At 41.7% G+C, this 13,143-nt stretch overlaps 1 protein-coding gene across 6 annotated transcripts in view; it reads right to left on the reverse strand.

Annotated features, from left to right (window-relative positions):
• Positions 1 to 8,544, reverse strand: part of magi2b (membrane associated guanylate kinase, WW and PDZ domain containing 2b) — an 89,571-nt gene extending 81,027 nt beyond the window's left edge. For all 6 annotated transcript variants that reach the window (XM_082540868.1, XM_082540867.1, XM_082540866.1 and 3 more), the window contains exon 1: positions 7,633 to 8,544. In XM_082540868.1, the coding sequence (XP_082396994.1) occupies positions 7,633 to 7,930 (298 nt within the window). In that variant the 5' untranslated portion in view covers positions 7,931 to 8,544. The remainder of the gene's footprint in view (positions 1 to 7,632) is intronic.
• Between the last annotated feature and the right edge of the window lie 4,599 nt (positions 8,545 to 13,143).

Genomic DNA, 13,143 nt, shown 5'->3' on the forward strand with positions numbered 1-13,143 from the left:
CACTTCTTCTTTTGTCCTCCACTTGTCCAATTTCCTTTAATTCTTTAAGAACGCACTGCACACCATGCCAAAATATGCCAAGTTTGTTTTTGTCATTCTTTATAGATTCAACTAAAGGAATGGGAACAAATTATGAGTTTTTGTCACAGGCTAGAATAGAATAATCCTTTAATTCATTTTTTGTCACAGACTGCTAGTAATAAATATACAGTTTAAGTTGTCTGTTATATACAGACACATCACTGTTTTTTCCTGTGATTTTGGTGCCTTTTTTATGCTTGAATGATTCATAGGTCAGTGTTACGTACCCTAAACGGTAGAAAAAAAATAAAACATCCTCTGAAAGGCCAGATACAAGGACTGTACTGAAAATGAGTGAAAAAGGAGCCAATATTCAAAAACTTTGAAAGACATTGAGAAAGCCTGGAGAAGTATTGCTCAGGGCCTCTTTAGAAGATATAGAAGAAAGTCCTTCTCCTTGGAAGCAAAATATAAAGAAATGAGGGATTATTTAGAAGCTTTGCGCAATAATGTTCATTGTATTATTAGGTTTTGTATCCTAATATACTTGCAGTTAGGCAATATTTGTAATTCATAACTTTTACTTTTACTGAGGATTTTGCAGCGTGTTGCTGATTCAGTAAAAGACCAAAAAGGAAAAAAAAAAATCTCACACAGGCACAACATTTTTCTCTTACGAAGCAAAATCACCTCAGCCTGATTAAATTACTTTCACTGCGGTTGTCACAAGATAAAGAAGCTCCACTAGGTGGCCAGCGGTGTAAGGTGTAAAACATAAATACCCACAAATTAAGATTTATTTATACAGCCATGCTTTTAAAACCAATTTTCAGAATTCAGTGTAAAATAAACAATGAACATAATGTCAAGTAATATGTCATATAAACAAAACAAACAAGGAAAACAACCGTCAGAGCAAATATGCCCCAAAATCAGCTTCGTCTTTGTATTTTTACCATTTTTGTGTCCACGTTATTTCATCAAAAGAGATGATTCATTGCTGAAATCTTGCACACAAAGACAACTTTCTATTGTTCCCATAATGAATGTGTGCATGCATACATTTTACATACTCGCACTTAATTCCTTTCTCAGCATATTTCACCCCCCCCCCCCCCCCCTCTCTCTCAGCACTCAGACACACTCATCCTGAATAATCATAAGAATTTGATGTTTATCTCAGCCAGTATGAAATGCAGCCTCACACAGCATCATATGGTCGCATTGCCACATCGATCCATCACTAAAATCTGTGCTGTCACAGATTCTGCAAAAATGCTAAAACTGGCATCATAACCAGTCACATCCTGACATTAGAATAACTGAACGGCGGGCGAACTGGTGTCACGGTTCTTAAAAACTCTGATCACATCATGACTCGAATGACATTTAGGGAAAATCACTTGACAAAAACCTTCTTTCAGTCACGTCTTTCACACAAAGACACGGCTTCTATCTGCACCTCACAAACACATGCTGCAGCACAGTCCCAGTGCAGTCCCATGCAGCGTGTCCACGCTAAGGAGAATTACATTGACCTAATTCACTTAACTGGACCAGTTAGATATTTGGTCATTGGCTGGCTGAGCTCGGGTTTGATCCTCTGAGCTGAGCTCCAGCAGCTTCTAGCCTCAATAAAATCATCCTCCGCCTCTGACAGAACTCATCTCTTGGTGAGTTATTAATACCAACGGAGCAGACAGGATGTTATGCACTGATTCTTCAAGCTTCTCATCAACAAAGCGACATGAGAGCAGAAGAAGGTCGCCTTCTCTCCCTCTGCTCCATCTGTCCCCCAATACTGTACTTTACATCATTAAGAGGACTGGCAGCACTTGGACAGCCAAGTCAGAAAACTTGACAACATCAGAAAATGACCCAAAGTGTAGATTTTAGAGAGATTAAAAGCTAACTGAACAACCATTAAGCTTTTTTGTGCTGCAACACTGCTGTGGCTGTATTTTCTATTTTGTTTAGTTTTTTTATATGAGCAGTTTTATATGGCCTTGCTTGGACAGTAGCTTTGAGATTTGTGCTTTGTGACCATCGACGCCTCCAAAGAGTGATTATTCAGTCTGAGCTTAGCAACCATAACCATGCCTGGAAAGCCTGTCAAGCTTTCCAATTTCTCCTACGTGCTGTGTTTGGATCAATATATCTTTTTTAGAGTCTTAAAAAAATTGCAATAAGACATCAGAAAAGACTCATGAAAATATTCAAATGTGTGTTTTTTTCTGCTCTGAAATAAACTGGAAAACATGCTTAAAAAGCTTAGCGCATACAACAATATCCTTAATAGCTTAACAGCCTGTTGCATTTGTTTGTGGAAAATGGATACCGCTACACAAAAACAAACATACTATTATAAAAGATTTTAGGGGTAAAATGAAGTATTTGTTACGCACTTCATTTATTCAAGGAAAGTCTAAATTCCAGTACACCCACCAAATCGAAGGTTTGCCTACCTCCCTGTCTGCACACAGCTGTAAAACCTGAAAATATCCCTTTTTGATAAATAAAGATATTTCAGAATCAGAATACTTTATTAATCCCGAAGGAAATATTTCCTCACAGTCTCAGCTTTTTGCATGTTTTTCTTTTTCAAGGATTAAAAAAAAAAATTAAGGTTCATCTAAAAAACTACATTTTTACTAATACAAAGATTTTTAAGGCTAACGCTACTATATTTTACTTTATTTTGGTGTTATTTATTCCCCTATTATTATTATGAAACAAAGAAGTCTTCATTCTAAGAAATGGGTCAATTGTTTGGTCTTCATCACACCATGTCTGAACTTGAGCAGTGCAAAATTCATGTTAACACAACACAGAAACTTCAATAAGTATCATTTTTATTTGCTGATAGGTTGTTTAGGCAGCATATAATCACTCCATCTATGCATACGCAGTTAACAGGTGCACATTTAAGCCTTCATGAATGTTCGCTCATCTCAACCATACATCTAAAAGAAGACCTTTGTGTCAAACTGAAGATGTGATGTTTAACGAATTCGAAGCAAAATTGCGATCAAATGAGCCCGCGTTCTTGTTGTAAACTGCAGATTTGAAACAGTCAACTTCACAAAGCAGATCATCAAATTTATGCAATCAGTAGGACGAACATATGTTTTTACTGCTGTCTGCAGAATCCCAGTTAACAGTTTCATTAAGGAACCGCGAGCTTGCTGGCCTGCCCCGTATAAGCTGTGGGCGAGTGCTGCACAGTGTGACGGAGGCTGACTGTGCTCCACTTAGATGTTAAAGGCCATGTTAACATTTTGAATTCATGTTGTTTTCCCTCAGAAGGAACACATATTGTGCTCACAAACCCAACTGCATAAAACATCCCGGGGTCTTCCACCTCCACACTTTTCTCCGCGAGCCAAAAATATATACTACATTTGGAGGGGAGAAAATTAAATTTCAGAGAGACAAGCAGTGACAGCGTTGGTTTCTTTTCTTATATGGAGGAATCTTCAAGTAGGGAAAAGGGCATTTCTGATATTCTGCTTATTGGTATGTAAATTATATCAGGACTTGTTGTAGATTCAGCCTGAATCTGAATGAGAGAAAAAAGGCTCCCAAAACAGCTGATATTACCACTTGTCTTATTTGTCTCCAAGTTTATCGATTAAGTTTTAGTCATATAACTTTTCAGGGGCTTTTTTCCCCCAAAAAAACTGAAAACAGCAGTGAAAATTAATGAGATTCCAAACATTACTGAACATTTTCAACATGCTGTCATTTTTTATTTCTACTAAATCAGAACAGCAGTCGCCTCAAGATGTAAGGTAAAGACTCTGCAGTAATACGGAAAACCCCAACAATCAAATGACCCCTTTGAGCAATGCACTTGTGACAGTGGGGAGAAAAAAACTCCCTTTTAACAGGAAACAAGCTCAGGGAGGCCATCTGTTGCGACTGATTTGGGGTGAGGGGAGAAAGATAACATCACAGGTATAGACATAAACACATTATTTTGCTTTTAAGGCTACGTCCACACTAGCCCGGATAGATTTGAAAACTGCCTTTTCTTCTGAAAACGCTCTGCGTCCACACTAGCGTTTTCAGTCATGTTCACAGAGTTGCGCGTCCACATTGAAACGGCCCAAAACGCTTACGTTCCAGTCCTGCGCATGCGCAAAAGCGTGTGAGAATTAAAGAATTTGAAGAAAAGATATCTGGAGCATGTACAAAGTGATATTAATCTTTTTTTAGGGCTGTCAAAATTGAAAGCAATCCACACAACTGCTGTATAATGCACTCCGCTATCTTTGTTTAATTGGTCACATGACTGGAAACAAGCTGCATGTCCAAAGACATGCAACTCGTGGGGATAGGTTAATTGGATAATCCAAATTGCCACTAGGTGTGAATGTGCGAGTGAATGTGAGTGCGAATGGTTGTCTGTCTCTGTTGTTGGCCCTGCGACAGACTGGCGACCTGTCCAGGGTGTACCCCGCCTCTCGCCCCATGACAGCTGGGATAGGCTCCAGCGCCCCCCGTGACCCTGAAAAGGATAAGCGGAAGCGAATGGATGGATGGATGGATGGACTGCATCACATGACTAAGTCTGCGTTTTGAGTGTCCACACTGCGACGGGACAGCTCCGTTTTGAAATGAATGCGTTTTCGAGAACGTTTTCAAAACGCTGCGTTTTACCTTGAGGAAAACGCCATCTGAGTGTGGACGGGAGGCCAAAACGGAGAGAAAATGATGCGTTTTCAAACGAAAACGCATTAGTGTAGACGTAGCCTAAGAATGAAGAACCTGCCAGACATCGTCTGTAAAATAAATAAATAAATGAATGAATAATAACAACAACAAGAGGGAACAGAGTCCATTTTGCCAAGTGTCTTTTCTCACATCTCCACCACACTCTTCTCTTAAAACTCCACCTTTGTCTTTCTCACTTTGTCACACACACATACACACACTTATTCACACTTCTCTCCACTCCATACTGTTCTAACACCTCTGCGGTTGTGATCTTCATGGCACTTCTATAAATCTGCCTCACTGAGTCGAGCAGCCGTTTGCACCTCACTCACGCTCGCTCCGGATGAGGTGATGAACATGGAGGAGAGCTCTACATCAAAATCATTAGGTGCAAACGGGCACAAGCAACATCTAATGTACAAACGAGCAGTTTAAGCTCAACAACAACACACTAATTGTCATAACAGGCCTCGTTTCGTGTCACGCCAACAGCGAACCAGCGTGGACTCACTCGTTTTCTTATAACATCCGTGACTCTCCAGCTATGACACGACACAGTGTCATCAGTGAAAAGGCCCTTTGTTTTAAGCTTTTGGTTTTTTAGGGGGGTGGAGGGTGGAATTAGGAGAGAGCGGAAGATGACACAAAGCATTTGAACCCACGCAGTGACTGACCTAACCACTCGGCTATCCGTTCAGCCAGGAAGTTCCAGAGTATTGCTTAAAAAATGTAGAAATTGTTATGCTTTGTTGGTATTTTGTGGTGCAGTTTGTTGCTTTGATGGTGAGATTTATTTACAGCACATTCATTTACAAGACAGAGGGGTGAGAATTTTGAAGCAGTTAAACACACACACAAACATAGATGGGGAATAAATAACAACTCCCCTGAGATCTGCACTTGAAATTGTTTCTTTGTTGGCAATCCAGCTATCACGCTTAAATAATTTCTGTATAAAAGAAAGCAGTTTGACTGATTGACACATGATGTTTATGGACACTTTTAGAAAGTGATACGTCCTAAATGACAGCTCACACCTGCGTGGTGCAATGCACACAAAAAAAATTTGCCAACACAGATATTTTTTGGGGGAAACAAATATGCATGTTTGTTCCAGTAAAATCTGCATGACTGGCTTCCCTCGTCCCATCGATTTAAATGAGAGCACAGTGAAAACATGTCTGAATGCCGTAGTTCCTAAAAGACTGTGATGTAGGCACATGAAGGAGGTGACGGCAGAGTCACCTCAATGTGGAGGTCCATCAGGCCTCTCTGCCAGTGCAGTGATCCCTCTGGGACTGGAGCGGGGCTTTCTACAGTGTACCTGACTGGAAATAGCCTGTTAAAACGTGTAAGTGCGTGCATGTCTGCATGGTCGGGCAGACGTGATTGTGCACTCAGACGGGACATCCATATCTCTGATTTTTTTTTTTTTTGGCTGTGTGTGGCCTCTGAGTCGAGCGGCTGGACTCCTTCTAGATGATTCCTCGGCGGGCCGTGAGTGTGTCAGCAACTGTCTTCCATAAATATACTCCGCTCTCCACTGGATGGAAGTCAAATACTAATATGACAGGGAGAGAAAGAGGGAGAGGGAGCGAAAAAATATATGTAGTGAAGGGGACAAGAAGCTGTGCACAAACAGCAGAGGGCTCAAGGACGTTCTCGGCAAAGACGACGTTCATCTGGAGAGCAGCGAGGTGGGAAGTTCAATACACGCATAGACTCATGTTTAAATGCATAAGTGAGGGAGGAAGAGAATAGACCTGTCTGTTAGAGGCACATTAGCATTTTAACCCCTCACACATCACAACACCACACTCCCACTCTGTCAGCAGCTCCAACTCAGTAATCAATCACGTTGATGCAACCCATGGAAACACAGGGACTGAGACAGAGCAGGCGAATCCTCTGTAAACATGCTCGGCAATGTCCAAAAATAAAATTAAAAAACTGCGTGATTTCAAGCTACACTGAGGCTTATTTCGCAGCTGGGAACGCAGCCCTTTTTAGCCACTTACTGGGGCTTAACTGAACCTCAGAGGGTGCGATGATAAGCATCTCCTCCACTTTTAACTTCTATCCAATGTTCTCTCTGCGCAGACACCCTGACTGCTCTTACACTGGCTGACAGAAGCAGGTCACTCAGTCAAGTCTGCTGCCAGAAATCCACTGGAACATCACAACAACCCTCCATCTTCAGAGGCTACAGTTTGGTTTTGATTTTGTTTTTTTAATCAAAGCACCCTCAAAGCTACCCTAAGCATGACCTGCACAATTATTGAGTATTTCATGAGCACCACATGTGCACATGCCAGTGAATTTTTAAAGGGGGTGATCAATATGAAAGCTTCATGGGAGTGCAGGTATCGTGGAATAACAGCACTGATCTGGGCTGGCATGCAGCAGTTGTTTGTGTGAAGCATGTCTGTCTGCTCAGACTGTACAGCAGCCAGCAAAGAGAAGAGAGAGAAGAAGAAGAAAAACATTTGATCCACAGCGAAGGCCTCGCGTCCTCGACCAAAAAAAAGGAGAAAACCGCAGGCTGTGGCATCAAGCCTAAACGGACACACCCCCTCCAGCCTGGAGGCATCGAACCAGCGATAAACAGACCGCGGCTGCTCCTGGCTGCGATGTAATCATTATAGTTGCTGATCCTGGTGGACTGAGCCCTTCATTACGGCTCGTAATTGTATTTCAGCAACAAAACAGGCCTGCAGCCTAGCAAAGGTCCGTGTTTACACCGGCTTCTCGCTTTAATGCAGACTGACAGATGACTGCACGAATGACATCTTAATCAAACCAGCAACACTCATTTACACAAACACGCCACACACGCACGCCTCTCCGCGGATCCGCGCTCCTGGCCCCTCTCCCGTCCAGCGCATATCTCACCTTGCTTGACACATTTGAAGCGGACCGGGTCTTTGCAGTGTTTGATCACGGCCAGCACGTCCCGGGTAGTGAGCCCGGCTACTGGCATGTCGTTGACCTCCAGCAGCAGTTCATCCTGGGCCAGTTTGCCGCTCTGGATCAGCCCCTTCCCTTGCTTCACCTCGCCGAAGTAGGGGAACTGGCCGTTCTCCGCGCCCCCCTTCAGCTCGAACCCCAGCTCGCCTTCTTTCCCCCGGGTTATCACCGCTTCGTGGACTTTGTTGGTCCAGTGGTTTTTCTTCTTGAGGCTCTTCGACATCGTTAGGGCGAGTTAATCACCGCGGGCTAGCCCCTGCAAAAGCCTCCTACCGTCTCATCTCTGCCTTTTGTGCGAGCGGCTGCAGCTTCACGGCGCTCGTGGCTCCATCATCACCGGTGCACGCTGGCGCAGTGTCCGCTCTGCGAGCCGCGCAGTCGGGCAGAGAGCTGCAGTACAGCACGGCAGCGGACTGAAATAATTATCACTCTGTCAGACACACAGACGTAAGAGACAGATCCTGGCGGATGACCCGGATGTGAAGCCTGAAGGAGGGGAGAGATGAATGGTTCTGGTTCGGCGTAAAGGGATGGAGAGGAGGGGAAATAGCACAGGAGGCGCTTCACTCTTACTACACTGCCAGGGGAGCTTCCTCGGGCTCACTGTAATCGCACACATGTAGGACGAAATATGGTACGCTGCGTGATAGCCTGTATAAACTTGCTCACGCGCAATTTACAAGCAAGTGCGTTTGGGGAGTGTGAGAAACAGCAGGTTTCGCGCTGCAAAATTCATATATCTGTGGACTTTGCCAGAATATTCCCTTTCTAAAAAATATGCAACAAGCTTGTAAAGACTACCCAAAGGCTGCATTACCACGCGGGACAACACCAGGGACAGCAGGTTCACCGGGATGTGGTGATTTCGAGATTAATGGTTGTTTGTTAACACTAAGTACAAAATTTTGTATCTAAAAATTAGAGAGAATTAATAAAAGGCTTTATTTATATAAGATTTGGGGTAACAAAAGGATTTATTAATGCCGATTTTATTCTGCTAAATAAATATAATATCTACACAGTACGCGGGGAAACCTGCACAGAGGTGTGCCAAACTATGGTTAAACTAATACGCAGTTTAGAGTAAAACTGCTGTAGTTGGTCAGTAACCGCCTCCCTCACACATCCATACAGACACCCTCCCTCGTGCATCAATACCTGGTTCTGACATGCACGACTGTCCATTACATGAACATACATTCCTAAATATTGCGCTTCAAAAAGCGCTTTTCATCCCTCGTGGATTCATTGTTGGAATTTTGTAATTCATCCACACAGCACATAACAGGTTTATTGCATGGATGGTTGAGCAGAAACAAAAGTTTGTTTTTGTTTTTTTAATGTTTTTTTTTATTTGTTTTTGTTTGTTTAAATGTTATAATGCGAAGAAAAAAGCGTCGCATCCTGACTTGTGTTTTGTTAAAAGTTCGCCATCTCTGTGTTGGTCACAGTTACATAACTATGATGACATAAATCCAAGTTCAACACAAAACGACAAATCCGTTTGTTGCCATTACTTTTTCATGACTTGCATGACTTTCTGAAAGTGGGTGAAGTAAAGTTGCGTTCAATATTTAATGCATCAGTCAAGAGCTGCTGGTCTGAATCTACTGAGGAGGATGGTCCCTCTTACTGCCACTCTGGATGTGTGTGTGTGTGTGTGTGTGTGTGTGTGTGTGTGTGTGTGTAATGTGAGCATTCTCCCTACAAAACAACATTACTGTACACAGAAAGCAGCCAGTGAATAAAACACAAGGAGCAGTGGACTCTATCTTTACATACTTGGGTTTCTTTTAGCATTCAGGTCATACAGATGTTCAGATGGCACTGACACTAATTCTAAGCAGATGATGGAGACTAGATTCATTTTCTCCATCGCAGTAGAGAAATATTACTGAATAATCCAGAAAACTGGCTGGATTAGTAGACTAGACACCCGTGGGGGAAATGAATCCCAGTTTTGCTTTTGCTCTGCTCTACTGGTGGACGTCAGAATTGCAGCATCATGAGGCCTCTGGCCTGGACTGAAACTCTTCATTTTCACTCCAACACCAGCTCATTTATTGGGTCTGGTTGCACTAAATTATGAAACCAGCTCACGCTGCCTTCAAAGAGAATACAAATGTGGAGCAGTCTCTTGCTCTGGCGCTCTCTTTGTTACATAAGTTGTATATTTGTGCAGGCAGGATAAATCATACACTAAATTTTTCCCCTGTGCTCATATATCTATATCTGGATCAGAGTTTTTCACTATTTTGGACCTTCTCTTTGTGAACAGAAGTGCGATAGAAGAACAAAGAGAAAAGCCATCAGCTGTCGAAGCTTTGAACTCGAGCAGCTAAATTTGGAGTCACTTTCGGCGGCTCGTTGGCACTTCAAGATTTTTTTTTTTTTTACTGACAGGATGCTAAAGTAGAGCAGGAGCTCTCTGTGTCTGTATGGCCACTCGAGAACAATGACACAGCTTCAGTGTTAGGAGGAGGTTGAAGAGGAGGAACACATACGCCTTTTTTTTTTCTTGAGTGTCACTTTGATGCTGATGTTTGCTCCGAATTGTCCAAATAACAGAAGAAAACAGTCGAATTAGCAGTGAATCTGCACCCTGAAGGCATCCATACAGGCCATCTCAGGCGGCCTGTAAACACGCTTGTGGCCGTGTTTATGCATGCTGGGCGGGGGAGGAAGAAGAAAGATACGGATATTACTTTATATCATCATTATAGACAGAAAGTAATGAGCATCCTAAAGCAGACTGCCAACAACAGAAGGCAAAAATACAATAACACGAGGCAGCCTGCGCACTCAGAGGGGGAATTTCAATAGAGCTTATATGGATTTAGTTCACCGCCTCCCTCATTGACTCTGCTTTGTGCATTTGCTATTCGGGGGAAAGAAAAAAAATGCACACTAAGTTGTTTTTATTGCTCAGCGAGGACAGAGGGGGAGAGGGGTCACCTTCACACAGGCACTCGCACACAGTCTCCTCCACTATTTATCACCTTTATTCAATCCACAGATTAAGGGAAAAGGGACCAGGGGTGTCTGCATGCATCTGCAAACATGAGACTGTAACAATATTTGGGACATGCATTTTACACTTTAAAAATTACACATGCACATGACACGATCGCATCTATGAGGAACCCACGGGTGTAGTGGAGCTAAAAATCTGTTTCACACATACTCACAGTCAAACGCAAGACACACACACACAGAATAAGTTAATTAGACTGAATGGCTTTAGGGAATTGGCAACTGAATCACATTTGCTTTTTCTTCGAGCTCACAATGAGATTTAATTATGAAGGGAAACTTGCGATGCCAGATTACACCTGTTAAAAAGAAAAAAAATCCAGACTGAATCCAAACCAAACCAGACAAAGGAGCCTGGAAATTCAGCAGGATTAAGATCATATTAGCTTCTGTGGATCTGTGGTGGTGTCAGTGTCGGCTCGGTGCAGAAATGTTACTCAAAAGCAGAGATTTGAAGCTGCACCAGTTATTTTAGATTAGGTGGTCCTGCAAAGAACCTCTCCTTGGCTTTAGTGGGCTTAATATTTTACATTAAATGCAAGTTTTTTCTTTACGAATCTCACACTGATACTTCCAAGTCTACCAAACTTTATATAAAATGTGCTGGTTATTGCACTCATCTGGTTTTTGATCCCTTTGTGGTCTGCTCCGGCACCCTGTTCCTTCCTTCTCTTTTTCCTTAAACACATACCTTGTTTTTGAGTAAGTTATTCACACCGTTTGATCTCCCCGGGAGGACTTTAGGGATTAGCTAAATGACCCTGCAATTAGCTTTTAAAATCACACAATGCCTCCCCAAAAATAGTTTCCTCTCAGCTAATGCCCTATCATTGTGCTTGAGTGGCGATGGCTTAGCTAAGTCTGCAAGATAGGAGACAGCCTTGGCACTGCTGCTGCTGCCACCCATTTGTGGGATGTTCCTTGCCATCATCTAGCTGTCTATTAAATATATAAATATGGAGAGAGACTGGAATGTGACAGTTGTTCTGATAATCCTTTCACTATCTCTAAACTAATTCCTTTGATCAGCTTGTGAATGCTGGAAATAATTTTGGGCTTCAGTTCTTGCTTTAAATTACCACAGCTTGATAGAAAATCACTTTCTCGCTCTAGTTCAAGATTAATTAGCCCTAATCACGGGGGCTTTCCAGTGGAGATTTTATATGAAGGCCCAATGCATCTTTGTCACAAGCAATCTTTGTTAATTATATCCAAACTGCTGATTAAATTTTTCCCCTTGTCTCCTTTATAACCATCAAGCAGGCATCAGTCTATTAGTTACATGCTGTTACTAACAGCGTACACTAGATGGGCTAGTTGTTGCTTTTATTTTCCTATGCTGAGCTGTTAATATTAGGATATATTATTTATGTAGCCGTTTCTTTAATGAAACAGACACATTTCTGACAGATTAACTACAATCACAGACTTACTGATCACTGTGCCAAAGATAGCCTAGTATATTTGTAATGGAAGCTGTTTTCTGTAGTATATTCTGTATGTTTTTAAGGCAATAAAAGCCATTAGTAATTTAATTAAATATTGTAGTTTTGTTTATGGATTATGAATGTGAAAAGGTTCAAGATTTGGAAATTAGAAATATCTATAAACTATATGCGCAGCACATCAGTTTCATGCTCCGTGTTGAAACTATGTTAAACTGCATCGTTCTTTTTAAAGAAATACATTTAAATATAAATTGTCCCCTTTTTATGGATTTTTAGTGATTTTGGGAGCATGCACAGCTTAAAAATTCAAGGGAACACTCAATCACAGTATAATTTGCTCATATGCTATATTTATACATATATTCATATTTTATTCCCCCCCCCCCTCCCTTTATTTTTTTATTCTAATTGTTATTATTATTATTATTTATTGCAACTGGAAACTGAATTTCCTGGAGGAATCCATCCATCTATCTATCTGTTCTGAGTCTTGGACTTTCTAGTTCAGTTTATTGTAATATTCTTTGTGATCCCTGGTTTGTTTAATGTTTATACTTACATTGTGTATTCTTTGATATATTTAGCTTTGTTCCTGGTTCACAGTTGTTTTAGAATTTGGTTTTTCCATCAGTCACATCCTGTCTGCATTTGGATAGTGACACAAAGTCAGTTAAACTTCAGTCTATCCAGTTGAGAAGAAACCACCGACAGGTACATTGCTGAAGCAAAAACAAGACAACCCTCAAAAAGGAAGTGGCTCAGCAGATGACGAGGTACTCATTTCTCTCTGCTTCAGGGGTATGGAGAGAAATGGGCCTCGAAAGGGTTGCAAATGTATAGGATATGATCCACAAGGGTAAACAAAGATTTACAAATGTGTACAATGATTTGTGTGTGCGTTAATCCACACGCTATACAAAGCAGTTTCTCCACGTAAAACTATTTTACAAATGCG

The sequence above is a fragment of the Aulonocara stuartgranti genome, assembly GCF_965226115.1.
Source record: "Aulonocara stuartgranti genome assembly, chromosome: 7".
NCBI classification, from domain to species: Eukaryota; Metazoa; Chordata; class Actinopteri; order Cichliformes; family Cichlidae; genus Aulonocara; species Aulonocara stuartgranti.